We start from the raw sequence: 22,816 nt of genomic DNA, 5'->3' as shown, positions 1-22,816 counted from the left end.
TTAATCAGAGGCGTTATCACTGGGTCGACGTTCAGACGTTCAGAGTAGGACTGTTTCTACCGGAGTGAAATACTGACAGATTGTAATGCAGCAGAGACTTATCAATGTTCCACGCTCACATCTCTGCTGCTGCTGTCTTTATCAGCGCTTGATGATTCCTGCCTTTGTTTGGGAATTTATGTGTGATTAGATGCAAGCAGATCCAGTGCAGTGAGGACAGGTTATTCAACAGTTTGACCTAAAACATCATTCCATGCAGCTGTTAAGATGCAATGAGCTGATTTTATCATCAACACATTCAAATAGGAATACAGTAATCTGATGGAAACTGCTGTATAATGTTGGATAGTAATTTGTTTGAACATTATATTTGATTAATTGAACTGTTAAAGACACAGAACCTTGTTAGAACCACTTTTTGTGTCAGCAATCAACCCACTGCAGCAATCTCCTTGAGAAACACTCAGAGGGGTGGAGAATTTTAGGGAGGAGCATCAACAGATGGTTTCCTTTTCTTGTAATTTAAAAAAGGAAAAATCCCCTTTCAAAAAAACTTCCACATTCTGCTGCAAAGAGATGCTGCTCGCTCAGGAGCTCTACCTTAAGGCGGTGCTGACTGATACTCTGGCGCTCTTTGGGGGATTGACTGTGGTTTTCTGCCTGTTGAAATTCACTTGGAAATGTTGGTGTGGACTCAGACAGTTTGTCTTATCAGAGCACTGGCAGCAGGATCTGTGGACATACGGGCAATGGGCAGGTAGAGAACAAAAAAATCATGTCAATCCGGAAAATCTTTTAGTAAAAATTGTGTAAATTCTCTAAAGACAGGTTTCCATAGCTGTTATATTTTTTTTTTTTTTTTTTTTTTTTTTTTTTTTTTTACATAATTACAAATTCATGAATGATGAGGGGAGGTTTTATGTGTATAAAACAGTTTTAGGTACCTTAACCCCACACTGTAAATCCTCTTTATGAATGCATAAGAGTGTTTTATTTCTCACAATCATTTGCTGCATGTATCACCCCTCATCCTTGTTTCTCTTTTCTGTGTATTTTTCGGAAGTATATCAGAAATTGATCTAAAATAGATCTTTGTTTGAGTTTCAAACATTACAAATGTATGTTTTTTTATAACTTGATATCTTACTAAATGAATTAATCTCTGATCTGTTCTTTATCTAGTTGTTACCGGCGCCACATCTGGTATCGGTAAAGCTTATGCTTCTGAGGTGAGTCTGCTTCTAAGTTTCAAGCGAAGTTTGGGTTTAGTTCTATTACGTGTATTTGATACATGGACTCAAATAAAATATTCTGCTTATATCATGTTTTGAGCTTCTTTCAGACAGATCTACCGGCATGGTTTCTTGTTTAAGCTTAAACAGCTCCTATCGTGTCTGTCTTTCTCCAGTTGGCACGAAGGGGTCTTGATGTCGTCTTAGTAGGAAGATCTGATGTTAAGCTTCAAATGGTTGCCAAGGAAATCAGTGAGTCCTTTACTGATGCTCTTAACATCGGATTTTTATTCAACGATAAAAAGGATTACCACACATGTGCTGTCTGCCTTAGGAAATGAGTATGGACGAAAGACTCACACTATCCAAGTGGACTTCACTGAGGGCGGCGGCATCTACTCATCCATTGCTAAGGAGCTCCAGGGCCTGCAGATAGGGATTCTGGGTAATACAGAAAAAACACACACAAAATGTATTATTCAACATTATGCACCAAGTTTAAACATTTTAAATTAGATACAATCTAAGTAGGTCAGCTGTCTTTAAAGATGAGTATCTTCTTTTGTTTTAGGCAGGTAAGTAAAAAACATTTGCAAGTGGAATAAGATTATTTACATTTATTTTGATAAAAAAAAAATGACATTTTTTTAAAGGCTTAACTACTCATTCAATTAGCTGATCATCGTATTTACCACCTACCTGCTTAAATGAAAGGCAATTACACACAATTTAAAAATTCTATTCTATTTTGTTTTTTTGCTTTGTTTTATTATTTTGTTCTACTTTTTTACATTACTAATACTGAAGTAAAAAGTAAAAAAAAAAAAAGAAAAAAAAGCATTTTAAAATTGCACTTAATTTGAGCAGATTCCCAAAATTATTAATTAAATGTGCATGTTTCCCCTAGAATAAGATATTTAGCTATTATGTACATAAAATAAGATGATGGATTTGTTTTTATCATATTAAACATAGGACATTGTATTTTATTAGCAAGTTGTCTTACTTACCTGCTCAAATCAAGGGAAAATAAACTTAAATCATTGCATTGCAAATTCAAGTCCCCAGACAAAAATGTCCTTATTCAAAAAATTCAAGAAACCAAATACTATGTTTCAGCAAGCTGATCATCACTATGGTGAGTTTATAACACTTCTAGAAGGGCAGGTTTAGAAAATAATTTCATGTAACTTTTCCTTTCCCTACTGAAATGCATTTGATTGACACCTGCTCAAAATCAAATACGAACTAAAGAACACTGACAGCTTGTAAAAGAATAAAAACTTTTGTTTAAAGGAAAATAAAGAAAGAAAATAACTCAAGTCAAATAATTTTTTAGCTCTCCACCGAAGTTATGTTTTTGTTCATTCTAAAAGGCTCGCCCGTGCGCATATTTTCTGATTTTCTATACTAAATAATGGCTGTCTATGTTTTTTATATATATATATATATATATATACATATATATACATATATATATGTATATATATGTATGTGTTTCTTAAGTTTTCAAAATACAACATACATAAATCATACACAACAATATTAAGCATACATATATTTAACAATTTACTGTATAAGAAAAAATATACTCTTACTAATATGACAATAAAAATAAAAACATGCAATAACTGAGGAAAAGAGAAGAAAAAAAAAAACAAGTCAGGGAAATTATCTGCACTGGTTACCATTTACACTTTAGGATGGTACTACCTATCCATGAAGGCATAGGCGGCATACTAAAAACCTGAGCAGGTGTCAAGGTTCGTCCTGGACTGAGAAAGATAGTCCAAAACCGATTACTACAGACTTTATTAGTGGAAGCCTTAACATGGTACAGCAGTTTCTCTAAATGAAGAATCTAAGTAGAATCACTTACCCACATTTTATTCTGAGGAATTTAGTCAGTTTTCCATAATCTTGATATTACTTTCTTAGCTATTCCATATGCCACAATCGTTTGTATAGCAATACTGCGGTTCAAAGTGAGGGAGAGTGTCCAAACAATGCAATCTGAAGGTCTAGCATCAAATTGCATTTATACACTTCAGAAAACAATTGGAAAATGTTGCACAAATATCTGAAGAGCTTAGAGCATGACCAGAGCAGATGTGTCAAGGAGCCATTAGCGGACTTACACCTATCACATTTTTAGGATATTAAGGGAAATATTCTGTGCAATTTCGTTTTCGAATAGTAGAGTCTAAGCAATACCTTCAACTGAATTAACTGGTGCTTCACATTGATAGAGGATGACCAAATCATCCTAGACCTCACTCCCAAACTGTAAGCCCAGGTCCTCCTCCCATGCAGCCCTCAAGGAGTGCTATAGATACTTTACTGGAGTGTTTTTTTTTTTAGACAACTTTTTACTTCTTAAATTTTTTTTGCAATTATCCCCTCTTTCTAGTCCTTACAGTTTCAAAATAAACTTGCTAGTTTTCTTTCATTTAAGCTCATTTTTGTTGTTGTTTGACAGTGGCTGGCTGGTGGAGAGATTTTTCCCAACAAAGTGTCACTCTGATCGCTTATGGGTTCTTCTACAACAAAAGAAAACTAATTAACATTTTTTTTACCCTCCAGACCAGAAAGCAACCAAGTTGTTTAAGTGTTTAGTAGATGATTGCTGGCTGTTATTTTATAGTTTAAGTGACAGATTATATTTATTAACAAGAGCTTATGAATCTTAAATCCCACAGTCAACAACGTTGGAATGACCTGCACGGATCATTTTGCTTATTTTCTGGAAACACCAGATGCTGAACAGGTGATCTATTTAAAGTGTCCCTGTTTAAGGCCCAAAACACTGCATGGCTCAAACTGAGGCTGTTATGTGGTGATTACAATTCTTACCCTGCTAAACAACTGTTTAGATCTATGACGCCATTTGCAAAGAAAAATATTTGATCAGTGTTTACATTCTTACTGTTATTTTAAATATATAAAGTTTTTCTTTAAACTGTCAGTTCTATTGTCTTTTAACCATTGTCATGGATGCCATTTTATGGTTTTTTTATTTTTCGCCTTTGATTGCCATTTTGAATAGATTTTAAGGGATGCATGAATCTGTTTTATTTTTATGTTTTCTTTCTGCTTTACCACTGGCACACTCAAATTCCCACACTGTGGGACAATAAAGGATATTTCTATTTATTTTTGGACAGAAAATAACTCAGATCATCAACTGCAACATGCTGTCTGTACCCCAGGTGAGTTAACTTAGAAAACAAACCATCCAAAATGTTTTTTATATCTTTATTTGCTTGTAATATTTATAAAGAGATGAACATGATGTCACAATGCAGATGAGCAGGCTGGTTCTTCCTGGGATGGTGGACAGGTATCCACAGATACATCATTATCTGCAGCTAATTGTGATGACAGGGTAAATAGGTTAGCTTAAAGACATTTGGGTTTCATCTCATCCCCAGAGGCAAAGGATTAATTATTAATATCTCCTCCGAAGCGGGCGTCCGTCCACACCCATTGCTTGCTCTTTATTCGGCCACTAAGGTATGTATCTGGTGTTTATATTAAAACAATAAATATCCAAACAGGCTCACCCGATCACCTACATTTACTTTTTTCTATACTTATGTGCAGATTTTTGTGACATATTTCTCCCAGTGTTTGCATGCTGAGTACAAGTCAATGGGAATCACTGTCCAGGTAAGATTTTACTGTGTTTATGTCATTGTCAAGATATATCAACAACTGAAATACGTTGTAGATAATTGGTTAAATTATTGTTTTATATAATGCATTTGATTTTGTGTACAAACTGCAGATATATATATATATATATATATATATATATATATATATATATATATATATATATATATATATATATATATATATATATATATATATATATATATATATATGTGAGTTACATGGTTATATATTTATATTAACTTGTGTGGTTTGTTGTATATATATATATACATGTATATATACGTATATATATACATATATATATATATAAACATGTATATATACATATATATATACATATATATATATATATGTATATATATATGTGAGTTACATGGTTATATATTTATATTTATATTAACTTGTGTGGTTTGTTGTATATATATATATAAATGTTTGTATATCTGGAGCGTTTAACAAAAGTGATTTCAAAAGGGATTATTAAAGTATGTCTGATTCTGATTCTGGAATTTAAACTATGTTTTTTTTTTTACAGTTTTCTATCATTATATGATTTATGAAATTGCAATAGATAGAAAAAATTGCTCTTTTTCTATCTTTTATTAACTCACATCATATCTGAAAAAATGAGATGCATATCAAAAATTTTCAAAAAAATCTTTTTGTTGCCTTTTTTTTAAATTATACCATATACTTCTCTAAAAAATTCTTCTATGGAAAGAAAAAAACAATAAATAAGTGAGGAGATTTGATGAGGATACTCTTTGCAGCAGAGATGGTTTTGCTAATGAGTGGAAAAAAAATTTATGTAAAAAAATGCTGAAAAATGTAAACTAATTCTGTTTAAAAACCCTTAAATTGCTCATTTTAAAGGTCTGTGCAGCCAAATTAGCACTATTAGAGACAGCTCACTACAGTTAGAATATAATCAAAATGTCTTTACAGGAAAACACATGTGATGTTAGGTCAGATACATCTCTATTGAATACAAAATGATCAACAAGCACAATAATTTATTTAAATCTGTATGACTAGTGAAATTTCGACATTAACTATTTAAACTCCTGGCTTATTTATCAGTTTAGGACTATGGACTTGGTTTCAACAGGGACTCAGCAGTTTTAGCCTGAGCTAATTAGCAATATCATAAAGATAACTTGTGTATTTAAAGCATTTATTTCTGTTAATTTTGAAAATTTGAAAAAAAGAAATGTTAATGGAAATAAAGAAAAATAAAACCCAAAAATGAAAGTATGAAAAATTACATAATCTAATGCTTAGATTATGACTTCATCCAGGTCATAATCTAATAAACATTTTGTGAATAACTTTGATGTTTTCTTATATTTAATTTTTTTTTTCAAATAATTTTTTTTTACTTTATTTTTAATTTTTTTTTTTTTTTACAGATTTCATATTTTCAGATATTTCAGATTCAGATAATGTTTTCTTTAAAAATTCCCTTTTACTGTTTCTCGGTTTAAATCCAATATAAATGTTATTGCTTATATCCATGCAGACCAATAAAAATGTGTTTTCACTCCTCAGAATTTCATTTGCAAAACCCTGTTTGAAAACAAATGCAAGCTGTAAAAAAGCTCGATCTGAAAAAAAGAAATCTGAAAATATAATTAGAAAATGTAAAATACCAAGCATTTATTTATCTATTTATTAATTTAATAAAACTTTATAACATCTTAGAAAACAGCAAAGTTACTCTTAAAATCACTTGTTTTAAGGACGTTGTTTGAAGTTTCCTTTTTTGGTTACATTTTTTTTGTACCCTATAGTTGAGATACAGTATTTTGGATATTTTAGACTTTCTGCAGCAGTGCTGATAAGAACAGTTCTCAGCAGGAAGAGGAAATAACTGCTGTAAAACTTCAATATTTTGTCTTTTTTACAATTTCATCAGGTTCTTTGTTTTTTCCTTGATTATTATGATAAACTGAAGAGACGTGCATCCTATTGAGTTAATATTGTCCCTTCCTGTTTCCTGTAACCTAACATCAGGGCTTCTGTCTCCTCAGTGTGTGGCCCCCCTCATGGTTTCCACCAACATGACACAGAACATGCAGGTCAACTGTTTGGTGAAAAGCGCAGCAGGGTTTACCTACAAGGCAGTGAACACCATAGGTCACTCCAGCTACACCAGCGGCTGTCTGTCCCACGCCCTGCAGGTCAGAGTAGAGCAGTGATCAGCCGGGACTCGTTTCAAAGCCTTTCACACCTTCAGCTGCTTCACCTTCACGTTTCTCTGTTTTTTCCAACATCCTACAGAGTGCGGCTCTCTCGCTCCTGCTGCCAGACTGGCTCCGGATGTCCACATTCTTCGTTAGGGTGTTAAGAAACGTTCCGAATATAAGGACCTATCAGAGAGCAGAATCTGAGGAAAAGGAGTGGAGCAGTGCAAAGAAGAAATAGTTTATTTTTTATATTGATGATAACATTTCACTTTTATACAAAGCAAACAAAATACACATAAATACAGACATATTATAAATTTTTATTAATTTACAGATCATCCTGGTTTTGTGTCTTATTGGTCGGTTAGCTTCCTTCAGTATTAACGAACAGTTACAAAGATGACAGAATGAGATATAACAAGCACAGCTATATTTAATATCTCTGAAATAAACTGATATAATAACTTTAACAGTATAAACCTGCATTGATGAATCCCTAATCATTCAGTCTATTTGCTGGGTTTTTTTCACTAAGCGGGGTGTCAGATTCACGCTGCACACATGGCTATTGAATTGTGCAAGTGGCACATTCTATGCACGCCTGTAGTGTAGGATTGACTAACCACTCAATCAATATTAAGTTTCTCTGTGATAGTTTCTCCATATCTATATAACCTTTGGCCGTTTCTTTGGCATCGCTCCACTTGGTGCTCATTTCAGCGGTCATGTTGAACCCATCATGTCATCATATTCTCAACTCTTACCTTAGAAAAGATCCTCCATGTCACAAGAGGCTACACAAAAAATACACTCTACATGGCAACCAGTTCTGCTACACCTGGGAAGGCTGAATGACTTCCACTACCAGTTGTGGCCCAGTACAGTGACCGCTTGATGGACTGTGAAAAATCTTGCTCAGCATATACAATTCATTCATTTATTTATTTTTCATCATTTCTTTTTTAGCTTCATATCTACTTGTTCATCTATACATTTTGTTTTTTTCTTTATATCCAACCTTTCACATAGTTGCATAAACAACTGCCAATGGCTTTGTTTCCTTTACAAATTGGCGAAAATAATGCTATTATTCTGCTAAATAAAAAAAAATACAAAGTTTTGCAACTGTGGTATTTCCATTAAATAACAGGAAAATTGAAAGATGGAACATAAAACATTTGAGGTATGAAATGAAAACTTCGTCATGGAGGGAAGGATGCAGCTTTACAAAAAAAAAAGGCTTGTTTATAACTCATCTTTTAAGGTTTTTTATTTCCCTTGTTGGTTCTTAGGAGAATTACAATTACTGCAACTGTTTTATTGAAGCCTTTTTCTGGGGCTATCAGAGCCATTTCAAGTTTATAAAAAAGGAATGTTTCCTGTTACACTTCAAGCTGTGCCTGAATCTGGACCGTTTCTGAGAAAATAATCCAGCTGTTAACACAAACAAATACTGCAGAACAGTATTCTTAAATAATATTCGATGCTGAACTGGAACCTCTTAGATTTACTTCAACAAAGAAATAAATTTGTGATATTTACATTATTAAAGAGACAAAACCAGCTTAGAGATCGGTGTATGTGACAGGGGTGACCCCATGAATCAACAGTGTAGGCCCTAAACCGTTGGTCACCGCTTCAAGCTCAGCCAAGTAGTGCTGTGACTGGTTGCGGCCAGCAGGGGGCCGAGGTAAATACAGGAAGCGAACAGCAGCCTGAGAGCTGTGCTCCATCAGCATGCAATTTACTGCAGACAAGAAGTCCTCAGATAACCCCGGAGCGTGCTCTCCCCAACGCTCCCCCTCTGGCAAGGCGTAGTGCTGCACCACAGAGTCCCACGACACAATCTTTATGGAAGCCCTGATCCTCAGCTTCCTCAGCAGCTCCCGAAACGTCTCTTCGTTGACCACCCAGCCCTGGTCACAGGAGCCAGTCTCCACGTTTAGGAAGATCCTCATCCTCGCGTGACGCCATTTGCTGGACATGTTGAGCACACAGGCCATCTGCAGCAGGAACAGGCTGCACACATCCTGGTAGTCCTGGCAACCTGGCTGGAGCAGGTTGAGAGGCCACACATCTATTATCCGCTCAGATCCGTCCACTTTGCTGTCTTTATCTTCTCCCCGCAGCTGGAAGAAGTATCTGCCGAGGCATACGTTTTTATTCATTTTAATGGCATCAGAAATTATGCCAACATACTCCTCGGGCAGCAGCCACCGGGTGCTCTCAACATGCCGGACAGGAGGGAAATGGGCCTGCAGCGAAGGCAGGTCGACCCCAAAATTGAACTCCGACTCGCTGCCTTCTCCCACAGATGAGCGACAGAAGGCAGAATCCTGCAGGAAGAAATCATCAGGAGTGCAGCTGTCGTAGAAACCTAAAATCAGTGTGTTGGGCTTCATGCCACCTTGGAGAGAAAAAACACTAAATCAGACTCCGTGTGTGCAAATAAGACAGTAAATCTAGAGTGAATCTTTTTTCATTAGTGCTACAAGAAAAGAACACAATTTGTAAATAAAAAAAAATGCAATCCAAAAATGAAACAGAAAAATGTCTTATTTAAAAAAAAAAATAAAAAATTAAGTAACTCTTACGTTTCCTCTTTTTTAACTTTAATTTTTCCACATAAAAAATATGATTTTTATGAATTGCATTCATATCAAATTACTTTTTACAGATCACATTCTGTTCACTTCTGGACACGGACTTTCCTCTTGACTGAGGAGGGAAGCCATATCTTCTACATTATCGGTCAATGTGCGCTTCACTTTGAAAGGAATGCAATTCTCCAAACTAAATCTAAAAAATAGGAACTGTAAAAAAAAAAAAATACAAAGTTTGATTTAAAAAATTCAAACATTTGAAAAAAATTAAATCTAAGAAAACTGAAAAGGTCCTCTTAAAATCGGTTTAGATTAATATGTTTTTAAGAGTTTCTTTTCTGAATGGCAGGCTATCAGGGCCCCAGCCCTGCCCTGACGGAATGAGTGGAAGATGGATGGATGGATGGATGGATGGATGGATGGATGGATGGATGGATGGATGGATGGATGGATGGATGGATGGATGGATGGATGTTTTTTCTAAATGTACATATACAAATCATGTCCTTTGCTAGCAATAATAATGGAACAAAGTTCATTCCATAACAATCTGTCAAGTGGAGGCGGAAGAAAGTTTACCAAGTCCTGTGATGCGCAGCAGATGCTGTGTTCCTTGCCTGACTGAGGGAGACAGAGTTAGATCTACAAAGGCCTTCACCCCAAGTTTATCAACCAGACTCAGCCAAAAGTTGTATTGGGCCTGCAGAGGGTCTGATGGCAGGGAGTCTGAAACACACACATTTATTTAAAAAAATATGCTGTCATTAGAGATGTAAAAAAATATTCAACTTACAATTATTGTTGATTAATGGTTTATTAGATGAAACCTTATTCCATCAGTTGAATTGATAAAAACAGCTTTAAAGGAATTTATTTAAGTGTTGTAATGTTACCACCTTGCTTTTTCCTTTTTTATGTTTATTTATTCAATAATATAGGATCAAAATTTTGAAATGAAAATGTTGTCTATTATCACTATATAACTGTGTTTAATTAATTACACACCCTATAATCAACTCAATTACATAATTCCATCGAGTCCCACCATTAATTTTTAGGTAGATTGCTCAGATTTGACAGCAAATAGATTGTAATATATAATTTAGGCTGCTCAGTGGACCACAGTGGGTAGCACTGCTGCCTTGCAGCAAGAAGGTTCTGGGTTCGATTCTCGGCCCGGGGTCTTTCCACATAGAGTTTGCATGTTCTCCCTGAGCATATTTGGGTTCTCTCCGGGTACTCCGACTTCCTCCCACAGTCCAAAAACATGACAGTTAGGTTAATTGGCTTCTCTAATTCTCCTTAGGTGTGAGTGTGCATGAATGGCTGTTTGTCTCTGTGTTGCCCTGCGATGGACTGGTGACCTGTCCAGGGTGTACCCCGCCTCTCGCCCGCAACAGCTGGAAATAAACACCGGCACCCCTGGTGACCCCAGCAGGGATAAAGCATGACAGAAAATGGATGGATGTATCATTTACACCACTAGGGGGCACATGATGAACCCTGGGAAATCAAATAGAAAATGAAAAACAAAACAATAAAAGACCATAGTCCCTAAAGTTGAATTAAAATGGCCTGCAACATGGAGAAAAATAAAATGAATTTAGGCTGAAATCAGGGATGGCTCACGACTGCTCTGAGTTCTATGGCGCTGGGCTTCAGAGAAAACTTGTATTATTATTTACCATGCAAACAGCAGTGCATAGGAAAGGGCAAAGTCAACAGGAGGCTGTTGCCGATTGCACCAGACCTTTCCAGCCTCATTAGATCTTGCTAAACCGGTTCTGTTGCCCTTAGAATGAATGATGAAAAAAATAACCTGCTGACTCACTTCCAGCACATGACCACTCCACCCGTTTTCGTAACTAAACAACCACAAACCTCTACTGTACAAATTCAGAGCAGATATTAGGTTAAAGACCAACAAGGCAACGAAACAGGAAAAAAGAAAAGGAAAAGGCAATCATACTAATTAGGCCAGATTAATACTCTTTAGCATTTATCCAAAAGATAATGATAAAATTTAATTCTGAACACCTGGATACATCAGACAGGAAAGTGGCTAAAGGATTTAAAAGGTGAGAAGGATTGAACCCCTCTAGGCCGTCTGAGGGACCATTCTGTATGACTTGATTTAAAAGTGCCAATCCAGAGCTCTCAAAGAATAACCAAGCAGCACAGAATGATGTTCAGCTTTTATACAGCATCAGGGATGAAAATCTTCAATTCATGTTCTTCTCCTCATATTAAGATGATTTCTCATAATTCCAGCATTTCCCTCTTTTTCATTTGTTTTATTATTTTTTATATCCAACAATAAATGCTCCATCACTACTAATTCACACCCTTTTCACTAGTAGATTGAAAAGCTTTTGATAATTATGTTAACCTTAGCTTCACTGTTTACATTGAAGAGAGTGAGGCTTAAATAAAAACACATTTAAAGTTTAACACAAACATTTTCATTTACAGTAAGTCTGTATCAAACTTTATGCATTTTTCTTTTAGTGCCCATCATTGCCTTTATAAAATTGTCACTTGATGACAGAGACGGTCTGCTGGATATGAAATAACAATATAATTCTAAATTAAAAAGTTAGATTAAAACCCTAAAAGAACAGCTATTAGCCTGAAGATGCTTTGCTGGCGTTATTAGCTGCGACCAGGAAGTGAAGAGTGGATGGAGGAGGGTGGATTTCCTGAACTGCAGCCAATCACAAGCAGTTTACCTTTTCCAAATGGTTCAACCCTCAAACAGGCAAAAGTTGACATGAGTGCAAAGAAACAGGTCCACACATGAGAGGAGAAAAGCGCACAGAATTGTTTACATAGAGTAGTTTGCAGGTGTGGGTTTTAAATAAAACTCTTATCTGTATTTTTACCCATTCGCCCTTTAGGCAGAATTCTGACTTCGTACATTTGGAAAAAGTAGATAATTAGAAATGTATTTGACCAATTTGCAACATGATCATTTCAAAAAGTGTAAGGAGAATTACCCAGATCTCCCAGCTGCACATGACCCAACACGTACAGCCCGCCCTTCTTCAGCTGGTTCACAAACAGAATAAGCTGACTGGAGGAGCGAGGGTTGGACACCATCAGCAGGACCTGGGGCCTCCAGAACTTCACGTGGTCTTTCCTCACATCCAGCATCAACAGATACTTCCGCACCTAAATGAAAACAAGCAGAAACAGCATAGCTGCAAGCCTGACTCTCTATCTGTGGGTGTGCACTGGCTCTGTTTAGATACCTGGTGGAAAATAAGAGCCTGGCTGATGTAACCCCAGCTGCTGGTGGGTGACCTGTAGTGGAGGAAGAGGAGGAGGACCAGGAGCAGGACGATGCTGCCTGAGGAGTATACGGGGTTGATGACGAACATCATGACCAGACAGCTGAGGATCCCCAGCAGACAGGTGTGCCATGAGAAGAGCTGGAAGGTCGGCCTGTTTATCACAGCAAGATACATGGAGAGACTCTCAAAACCGGTTCCGTAGAGATGGGGAATTGTTCCTAAGTGCACAAAGATTCTTCTCTAAGCGTATCGATTGAACCAGAAACTGGTGTTTTAGGCGAGAAGTCTGACTACACTGCAAAATCGATCTAGAAATTAGTAAAACATTCTTAAATTAAGTGTATTTTCTCTTAATTTGAGCAGGTAAATGAAACTATTAGCCATTGGAGTATGTTTTTTTTTCTTCTAAAATAAGATGATTAGATATATATATATATATATATCTATATATATATATATATATGCAATTGAAATAAGACAATGCAATTATTTTTTCTTTTTTTAATGTAAATTGTCTTGTTCCATCGACAATTAATTGACTTATATATATTTCAAATCTTTTGCAGTGTAGACCTATTTTAATGAACCCCTTACAGCTAGGTTACTGCTAGGTTAGCCCAATGCTTTTTTTGTAAAAAAAAAAAAAAAAAAAAGTTAATATTTTTACGGTTGATTGCACCCTCAAGGTGACAAAAAGCGTCATGACTGTTCAGAAACATTTTTATATGCGAGCAGAGAACTAACATGCACTCATGCTTGAAATCAGGAGCCTCCTGATATTAAATCTGCACGCATAAAATGTTCAAAATGCATAGGAGGGAAGTCTAAATGCACGTGTTCTAAGTGAAACTGCTTGTGTGAGTTTTTATTATGTGCACTTCTAGCAGAATTCTGACTTCCTATAAAACAACGTATATTTTCAGTTAGTCAGTTAATATAATTTATTTTGCTCAGTTCAATATATTTACAGTATTTATTGTTGATTTTAGCGTATTCAGTATTTTTGCATCTAAAGTGCATTTTGGCTCCTTTTAATTTACTTTTAATTAAGTATTAAACAATATATAACTGGTGTTGAATTTAATAGCAAAGTTTTACTTGCTATTAAATGAATACATCAACAAGTAGGATTAACTTTAACATTAACTTTAGACAGAAAATTGTGTTTTATCAGCATGATATGAAAAATTTGTCCTAACCACTACATAGGGCACAATATCGTGTTTTACGTCATTTTAAATGAGTGTTTGAATGTCTCGTGGATGAAAAAGTATTGGACTCGAAATTTCCCACAATGCACCTTGAAAAGTGGTGATGATCCATGGTCAGTAGACCAGCAGATATATCCCGGATAGCTCTCATCGCAAAGCATCATGGGATTGGTTTCAGTGGCAATAAATAACAAAGACTGTGCAGGCAGTGTGCGGGCAGGCGGACTCACATGACCAATGGGGAGTGAAAAGTAGTGATCGTCTGTCCAGACGGTCAGTTACCTAAGTTCAATATAAAGTCCACTATATAGTCCCTGCTCTATTTAGTGATTGATGGATTTAGGGGTTAGGGCGGACGTTCAGACACAGCCCCTGCCTTTACGTATCAAGCAAAAGGTTTTACCATTGCGCTTTTAACCATTTCATCTTTTGCATCACTGTTACTAGGATAGAAACATGTTTAAAATGATAAAACATGCTGTCTGCTCAGATTATGAACAAAATATTTCTTTACCTTTCATTTTGTTTCCACTACAGTGTGTTTATCTATACTTGAGTGAGCTGTTAGGACGTGAAACAAAAATCTTCACCAATAAATCTGATTTTGATTTTGACTGAAGACCGGAAGGTGTTTGGAGTCTCTGACCTCTGTGTCTTCATCATCCACCGAACCCACTCTGATTTTTAAACAGCTTAATTTTAAAGCCAAACTCCATTATTGCACCAATAACAGAGTGGAGCTGTAGAGTATTTAGCAATGATGAAATGCACGGGGCGTCTCCAATAAAGTAACAATGCTGGAAGTAGCTGAGAGGAATCTGCTCTTTCATGACATGCATGCCTAGATGGTAGATCTAGTGAAACAAAAACAGCATTTTAAGACCTTCAGAAGCTCTCAGTATGACTAAAAAGATAATACTGTGAATCATATTTCTGAAAGAGAATACTTGGATTTTAGACATCACATGCACAAGCATATCCAGAGGGAAACCAAGGGTAGGACAGTGGAACAGAAACTGGGATTGTATCCCTAAGACAGACCTCTTTTTTTAAAAACCAATAATATTCATGCATATCTGCATGCTTATCTAATGTAGTTTCATGTTGTAAATTCACTTCTAAGCTATGCCCGTATGGAGTGAATTTTGGACTTTTCTCTGGAGGGAGGACAGAAGAAGTATTTTTGTAGGCAAGCATGGATGTTAACATTGTTATTGGTCCAAAAGACAAAATTCATTCCATATGCCTTGTGGATAGAAACGACTTTTTGAATGTCTTAATTAGTTTGTTCTGACCACTCGAAGCGATCTTTCATACTTTAGTCCAAAAAACATGTACATCTAGTTTAAACATCAAAGGCAGTCCCTCTCAGCCGTGAGCAGCAGGGTGTGAATCCATGCTTTGCAGTTCAGCCTTTGCTGCCTTCACAGACATTATATTTGCACACATGAATGTATTACAGTAAGAACTGAGAATCTGGATCATTAATCATTCCGGGTTGTCTTAGAGTTAGAGAAACAGTTTGAGAGAAGCTGTTGTTTTCACCTGAAGTTTGGTGCAGACGCCCACTCAAGAGCCAGACAGGCCAGATCTACAGCAGCGTAGGCGAGCAGGTAGAAAACTGTCACCAGACTTGCTACAGCATTGAGCTGCCCTGCAAACACCACACACTGAAAAGGAAAAAACAAACAGCAATTCAAAGGGACTTGGTTTAAATTTATATGGAGGTAGCTCAGTCTGGTTGCATAAAACACTTTGTGAAAGATTACTGCATTCTGCTGGCATATTTTTGATATTATTTTTTCCTTGATTTGTTAGTTAATAAAACCCTTCTGTGCATATTTACCATAACACCATGTGACCAGAGGTATGGTACTGTACATATGAACAATGGGTAAACTAGGTAGTAATGGGGCTAAGCCAGTTAGCACCTCCCAACAAAGTTATGAAATAATGAAGAAAAGTCGGAAATCTAGTTTCATGAAACACAAAAAATATTTGGTTCTCAGAGGAATAGTACTGGGACAGCATTGGGAATACAGAGTTTTCTATTGCTGCTAAATCCAAAAGACAACTTACTATAAGATGCATTTCAGGTCTCATCATTGGGGAAGTAACATTTGAATGTATTTAATTGGTGTTTTTTACCAACAAGAAACTTTTTAGCCTATGAGTATTTATTCATTTAGTTTCAATATCTTCTACCTTGATGCTGTGTCTCTGTTTGCGTTTGTTAGTGATTATTAGTTTCTTTTTTTCTTGATGTTCTGATAGGAGGCTCTGATGAGGTTTGTTGACTACAAATTAGAGCTGCTACAGATCAGTTTTTTGTTTTGTTTTAATATTGTTTATTTTCGACCAAACTGAGTTGTCACTTTCCCACAAGGAAAAAAATAAACAAAAAGAGGGGAGACAGACAGACAGAAAGACAGACAGACAGAGAGATGCAGTACTTACTTGTGCCAGGCCCCAGGTGTACAGCACCGCAATCCATGGGTTCCCAGAGTTAGATTTGATTGTCGCTGGGGCCAAGGGCAACCCTGAGTATAAAAAAATAAATCCACGTGTTCTGTTAAAGCAGCTGATTAAAAAAAAAAAAAAAAGCAGAAAGACAAAGAATAATCATGTGACTTACCAAAGAGCTGATCCAGAGCGAGCGCATGGAGGATGCGGGAAGCTCCGATCATAGCACACATTGCCGCTGACAGAGAAGCACAGTATATTCCAACAGTGACAAACGGCGGCCAGATATTTATCCGCTGTAGGAACCCATAGTCTTGAATCAAGAGTGTCCTTAAAAAAAATGAAGAAAATAAAACACATTAAATCTGTCTAAATTTACTTGAATTAAGGCTGGGCTATAATGAAGTATGACTGTGGCTGCACCTATTGCATGTGGCGCTGACCAAGATAAAGAGGAGGACGTAGACAGTGAAGGTGTAGAAGACTGCTATGATGGTGCCTTTAGGGATGGAAATACTTGGAGTCTTCAGCTCCCCTTCAGACAAAGATGGAGTAAGAACAAACATCTATAAACAAGTTTATACAGCAGCGCTGAGAAATTACTGCATTGCAATTTCATCGAAAAGAAAATGGCGTTTTTAAATTAGAGGCGATCAATTTTAATCACATTACATTTAAAGGTGATAGCTATTACTCCTCCCTACCACTAAGTGGCGCACTGATGCTCGCCCACTCTCGTTCTGTCCTGTTCCGTAAATATTGGAGAATAACTGTCTCACTGGAATCTGCATTTTTTTGTACACCGTATTTTAAACACTGAATTTTTTTTTTTTACACATTGAATTCCTTACATTTAATTTTAATCTGGTAAGAAATTGCCTGCAAAAAATTCAGCTGGGAAAAAATTTGCCTGCAAATGTATCGACCTTTTGGTGAACTCAAGCCAGGGCAATCAACACTTGATGTGTTCGAGCAGCTTTTCGCCAATGAAACTAGTTCATTTGGTCACGTGACACAACAGTTTGGCATAGCTTTTTTTTCCCAGACTGAATGAAACTGAATGAGTTTTTCTCGTTAAATATAAATTACAAAAAATTGAATTACAAAATATCAGATAGCTACTAATAGAAGGCCATTAGAGGTTTTCATCTAATCCTGCTGGATGAAATAACTGAGCCGATCACAGCTAGTGCAGCATCCCTGTCTGCCAAGACTCTTGGTTCGATCTGGAAGAAGTGGCTGATAGTAATCTTTTTTTATTTTTATGACCAAAAGCTGCTCCGCTGAGTAGATTGCTTTGGCTTGAGTTCACCATACATACATAAATCACTCCAGCATATTTGTGTGAACTCTTAACTGTCAGGGCCCGCTCATCACAACTGTATGCCCCCAGGACTAGGTGCAAAACATGGGGCTGTTATTTCTTTTGCTGTTGTTGCTCCTAGATTGTGGAAAGCTTTTTAAGAACCTGAACTACGATCGCTTATTCACCTAACAGTCTTTAAATGTCAGCTAAAAACATACCTGTTCAGTCAAGCCTTTCATTCCTATCCATTCAACTGTGGATGCCGTTTTCTTTATGTTTATATTGTTGTTTTATGTTTCTTTACAGCTCTTGGAACTGTTCTTGAATTGTAGTTTTTAATCATTTCTAGCTATCTTCTAACTTCTATCTATCTTTCCTTTTTTTTTATATACATTTGACCTATATTGTCTCAACATCTTTTAAAAACATCTAATTCTAAAAAAGTCTGACAATGACTTTCTCACTTTGGCCCTATAGATGGCGGCAATATGCTCAAAAGTGTTCTGCCGCCTTACAGAAGGATATAGAGGGTTGCATAAAATCATGCATTTGAGTAGAGGTAAATACTTTTCCGTTCAATAACAGTAAATACTTGGGACAGAAGACTGGACAATAAAGCTTTCAAGGTCATGAAAGCAAAGAAACATCTACCTGCTTGTGGTTAATATAAGGGAAAAACAAAGTACAATCGCAATGTAGTTTGAAAAGCATTTTTGATTTGCTGTATTTTCCACATATGAAAAATAAAAGATGACGAGCTGTAACCTGACATATTGGCTCCAGCCATGATCCCGGTGCAGCTGGTGAACATGACTGCAAACACCGTGGCAAACGACATGACGGAGTTGGTGCTGTAGTCCAAAGAGTAACCAGCTGCACACAAAAAACACCAAAACAAAGTCAAAACCTGGGGAAAAAAATAGCTGAAGTATCATTATTGCTCCTAATCCTGACTCACAGCCCAGGTTGTTCCTCAGCGTAGTGGCGCTAAAACCCGTGTAGCTGGCGTTGTAGCGGAGCGTCTGGTTACCCGGCCCCTTGTGGACAACGACGAAGTCTTTCGCTTTCACCGCCACGGTGCTGATGAAGACGGACAACAGCGACACGGTGACCACCAGCAGGATGGCGAAGGCCGTGCGAGAGTAAATGTGGGCGCCCACCAGGCACACGAGGAGACACAGCAGGAGGACCACAGAGGAGTACAGAACGGTGTACCAGTAACCCTGAGGGAGCACCCGCCACCCTTCAGACACAGAGGACTCTGAAAGAAATCAAACAAACTGAAGCTCAGATGGATGTCTGAGGGGTGAAAAGACCGAAGCATGGACTCAACCTACCAGGATCTGCTCCAAATACATCTAGAATGGCCTCCACAAGACCCAGGACGTACTCTCCACATGCAAATACTTTGGCAAAAAAGAACATCAAACCGATGCTCCCTCCAAACTCAGGTCCCAGAGAGCGACTGATCATATCTACAGCAGTTTAATTAAGGTTGATTTATCTGGATATGAATGTGGAGAAAATAAAAATCTAGGAATAATCATTCAAACATTACCATATGTTTATAACTGGTAAGGATACAATAAGCTCCGCCGCCCTGAATAGCTCCGTTAGTTGAAATGGCACAGATGGAGAGCACTGTGAGAGATATGATGGTGTAGGCAACCACCAACATCAAAAGACCCTGCAGCAACCCTGCATGACCCACCACAAACCCTGCAAAATGGAGATCACACCGCTGTGAGTCACAGTGACTCAGCAGACTCTTCACAAACACCCAACAGTCGTCTTTATTCCTCTACATGTCTTTGAAGCTGCGCCACACACCTGTTCTCAGAAACAATATGATGCTGAACATGGAGAGGATGGTCGGGACCATCACCCCAAAGAAGGTGTTCAGCCTCCGCGGGTCCTGAGCCGGTTTCCCGGCGTTGGGTTCCTGGGGGGAGTCTGACGCTGTGCCGCATGCTGTGGTCAGGGTCAGTCCACACACCCCAGAGGTGATCAGAGGGGAGTGTTCATTCGGCATGGCTGCAAGGACCAGACAGTGGGGTTTAAATAGTTCATTAAAAGCAATTCACGCACCCATGGACTAGACAGACGCACTTACGATCGCTCCCCCATTAGAAATTTATTTTTCCCCACCAAAAACTCGTTAACTGAAAATTGTGTGGCTTATATGTTTGATGAGTGGGAAGAGACTCACAAGAGGCAAAAAGAGGAAAGAAAATATGCCAAAAAGTCAAGAAAAAGGCAGTTCGGCAAAAGCTAACGCTATCAACTCAGAGGACGCCCCGACGCTTGGGACTGACGTGAACTCAAGTGACCTAATGGCAGCGATTAAAGACCTGAAGTCTGAACTGACAAAGGACAACGGTTCCCTACGTCAAGAAATCAACCTTATGGGCCAAGAACTCAACGGCAAACTTGACAACCTGACAAAAGACATTCAAAGCTTGTCTGGCCGGATTAATGAAGTGGAAACTCGTGTGGGGCGCATGGAAGACTGGGCAGCAGAGGTAAATGCCGTGATCTCTGCCTCAGTTAAACAACAGAAGGCCCTCCAAGCCAAAGTGACGGACCTGGAGTCCCGATCTAGAAGAAACAATATCCGGATGTTTGGATTGACAGAGGGAGAAGAGGGAAGCTCGGTTTCCCAGTTCATTACGACCCTACTTAAACGTGAACTGCCACTCCTGAAAGAGGTGGATCTGAAAATCCAACGGGCACATCGCTCCTTGGCGCAGAAACCTCGCCCCGAAGATCCGCCACGGCCAATTATTATTAATTTTCAGGAATTTATGACCAAGGAGCTGATACTGAGGGAGGCTTGGAAAAAGGGGAAAATAATGCACGCCAACCGTCTTCTCTACTTTGATCATGACTACGCGACCGAGATTGTTAAGAAGCGCAAAGAATTCAACGCTGTTAAGAAAGCTTTAAAGGAGAAAGGAGTGCGCTTTCAGACGCCTTTCACAAGCATAAGGATCCACTGGGACACTGGAGTTAAGACCTACAGCAGCGCAGAAGCAGCAAGGAAAGAGCTACAGAAACGAGGTATCTCAGTGGACCCGCCACGGGTGAGGGACAGCGAACATGCGCTGGACGCCGCACTGTCGGAGCTTCTCGGATGGGAGCGGAGATCAGATCGTCAGGAGAGGAGTAACTCTACGGCGCAGAGAGCGAGGGAGAAACTGAAGGGGTTTCAGAGAGATGACGCAGAGGAGAACAGCTGAGGCTCTCTTGTAAATTTACTACATTCTGGTGAGGTAGCTTTTTCCTTGTCGGACTTCGCCTGTTAACTAATTAATCATTTGACCTCATTTTTTGATCAGGGGGAGAGATAGCAATCGTAGCTTGATTAAGTTGGACTTATAGGATGGTGTTATTTCTTTTGTTAAAATTGATTACCATCTCTAGTATTGGGCCCTCTCTAGAGGAGAGACTATACCCTCGACCCTCCAACTGGGTCCACCTGGAAGAGTTAGATCTCTTCCACTCTTGGGAGTCACTGTTCTGTTGTGTTTATTTATGTTATTTCATTGTGTTTGTGAAAGTACATACTTTTCTGGGGGAGACCAATGTTTCATTAGAAGTTTTTATATGCCAAAGCCAGGTAATTTAAAGATCACATCCTTGAATGTAAATGGCCTAAGAAATCCAATTAAGAGAAGCAAGGTGTTGGGAAAATTAAAAAAGAATAAATCAGAGGTTGTAATGCTTCAGGAGACGCATATGTCTAATAAAGAACATAATAAGCTAAGGAGGTTTGGATATTCAAACTCTTTTTACAGCTCCTGTAAAAATAGCAGAAAAAGGGGAGTGGCTATTCTAATGTCAAACACGCTGAATTTTGACCTAATTAAGGAAGAAGGAGATAAGGAAGGCAGATACATTTTAGTTAAGGGAAGACTTGATAACATATTAATCACATTTGCTTGTGTTTATGTACCTCCGGAATGTGAAAAAAATTTTATTATACAGCTCTTTGAAAAAATTGTCGGATTCAGTGAGGGTATAATAGTCTATGCAGGAGACTGGAATACAGTCTTGGACTACTCCTTAGACACAACAAGCAAAAAACAGCATAAACTGCCTATGTCAAAATGCCTCAATGTTTTACTGAGAGAATATAACCTGTTTGATGTCTGGAGGAATCTCCACCCTTCAGAGAAAGACTTTACCCATTTTTCAGCTACACATCAGATTCATTCTAGAATAGATTATTTCCTGATGAGTGCGGGGGACAGACATAGGGTGATAGAATGTACAATAGGAACCTCTGATGTCTCTGACCATAATGCGGTTTATTTAACTATACACTTAGATAGTGCTCGTAAAAACACACTGTGGAGAATGAATATTGGGATTTTGAATAACAAAACAACTATGGATGAAATTAAAGGGGAAATTAGAAATTGTATTAAAGATAATATAAATAGTGAGGTTGACCCAACAATATTATGGGACACAGTTAAAGCCACTATGAGAGGGAACTTGATTTCACGGATGGCATACATAACTAAGGCAAAGAGATTAAAATATGAAAAACTACAGGAAGAACTGAAAAAGTTAGAAAAACAACAACAAACAGCTAATAATATGAGGCTAACAGAACAATTGAAGGATGTCAGAAAACAAATAGATGCAACACTGTCAGATGAATTAGAAAGGAAACTTAGATATGCTAAACAAACCACTTATGAATCAGGTCCGAAAGCAACAAAGATTCTAGCAAGACGCCTGAAAATACAACAAACTAAAAATTGTATATCGAAGATTAGGGACCCACTGAGTAAAGATTTGACTTTTAAACCTGAAGAAATAGAAAACTGCTTCAA

At 37.6% G+C, this 22,816-nt stretch overlaps 2 protein-coding genes across 3 annotated transcripts in view; one reads left to right on the top strand and one right to left on the bottom strand.

Moving 5' to 3' along the window:
• The first annotated feature begins 555 nt into the window (after positions 1 to 555).
• Positions 556 to 7,478, top strand: hsd20b2 (hydroxysteroid (20-beta) dehydrogenase 2). The gene is made up of 11 exons (XM_038278675.1): positions 556 to 757; positions 1,183 to 1,229; positions 1,409 to 1,484; positions 1,567 to 1,677; positions 3,932 to 3,999; positions 4,397 to 4,441; positions 4,538 to 4,572; positions 4,664 to 4,745; positions 4,836 to 4,901; positions 6,941 to 7,090; positions 7,191 to 7,478. Exons 1-11 carry the CDS (start codon positions 577 to 579, stop codon positions 7,332 to 7,334), a joined length of 1,005 nt encoding a protein of 334 aa, XP_038134603.1. The 5' UTR covers positions 556 to 576; the 3' UTR covers positions 7,335 to 7,478.
• Positions 7,479 to 8,340: 862 nt separating this feature from the next.
• Positions 8,341 to 22,816, bottom strand: part of slc12a9 (solute carrier family 12 member 9) — a 33,743-nt gene continuing 19,267 nt past the window's right edge. The window contains exons 1-13 of one of the 2 annotated variants that reach the window (XM_038278770.1): positions 19,803 to 20,004; positions 19,557 to 19,691; positions 19,310 to 19,447; positions 18,931 to 19,233; positions 18,738 to 18,845; positions 17,090 to 17,201; positions 16,839 to 16,996; positions 16,661 to 16,743; positions 15,749 to 15,873; positions 12,951 to 13,143; positions 12,696 to 12,870; positions 10,279 to 10,425; positions 8,341 to 9,503 (exon numbers count right to left, since the gene is read on the bottom strand). In XM_038278770.1, the coding sequence (XP_038134698.1) occupies positions 8,662 to 9,503; positions 10,279 to 10,425; positions 12,696 to 12,870; positions 12,951 to 13,143; positions 15,749 to 15,873; positions 16,661 to 16,743; positions 16,839 to 16,996; positions 17,090 to 17,201; positions 18,738 to 18,845; positions 18,931 to 19,233; positions 19,310 to 19,447; positions 19,557 to 19,691; positions 19,803 to 20,004 (2,721 nt within the window). In that variant the 3' untranslated portion in view covers positions 8,341 to 8,661. Of the gene's footprint in view, positions 9,504 to 10,278; positions 10,426 to 12,695; positions 12,871 to 12,950; positions 13,144 to 15,748; positions 15,874 to 16,660; positions 16,744 to 16,838; positions 16,997 to 17,089; positions 17,202 to 18,737; positions 18,846 to 18,930; positions 19,234 to 19,309; positions 19,448 to 19,556; positions 19,692 to 19,802; positions 20,007 to 22,816 lie in introns of those variants that run through there. The other variant, XM_038278759.1, reaches the window with a different exon arrangement.

This window comes from Cyprinodon tularosa, unplaced genomic scaffold (assembly GCF_016077235.1).
Source record: "Cyprinodon tularosa strain WSP-4 unplaced genomic scaffold, ASM1607723v1 ctg1017, whole genome shotgun sequence".
Lineage (NCBI taxonomy): Eukaryota > Metazoa > Chordata > Actinopteri > Cyprinodontiformes > Cyprinodontidae > Cyprinodon > Cyprinodon tularosa.
Note: the sequence above shows the minus strand (reverse complement) of the source record. Positions and strands in the feature narration are given on the sequence as shown.

Bases quoted from the DNA above. Each gene is read 5' to 3' on its own strand.
- hsd20b2 (XM_038278675.1), top strand. From the start codon at position 577: ATGCTGCTCGCTCAGGAGCTCTACCTTAAGGCGGTGCTGACTGATACT. The intron at 1,230-1,408 runs GTGAGTCTGCTT...GTCTTTCTCCAG, and splicing joins GTAAAGCTTATGCTTCTGAG to TTGGCACGAAGGGGTCTTGA. The intron at 1,485-1,566 runs GTGAGTCCTTTA...TGTCTGCCTTAG, and splicing joins AATGGTTGCCAAGGAAATCA to GAAATGAGTATGGACGAAAG.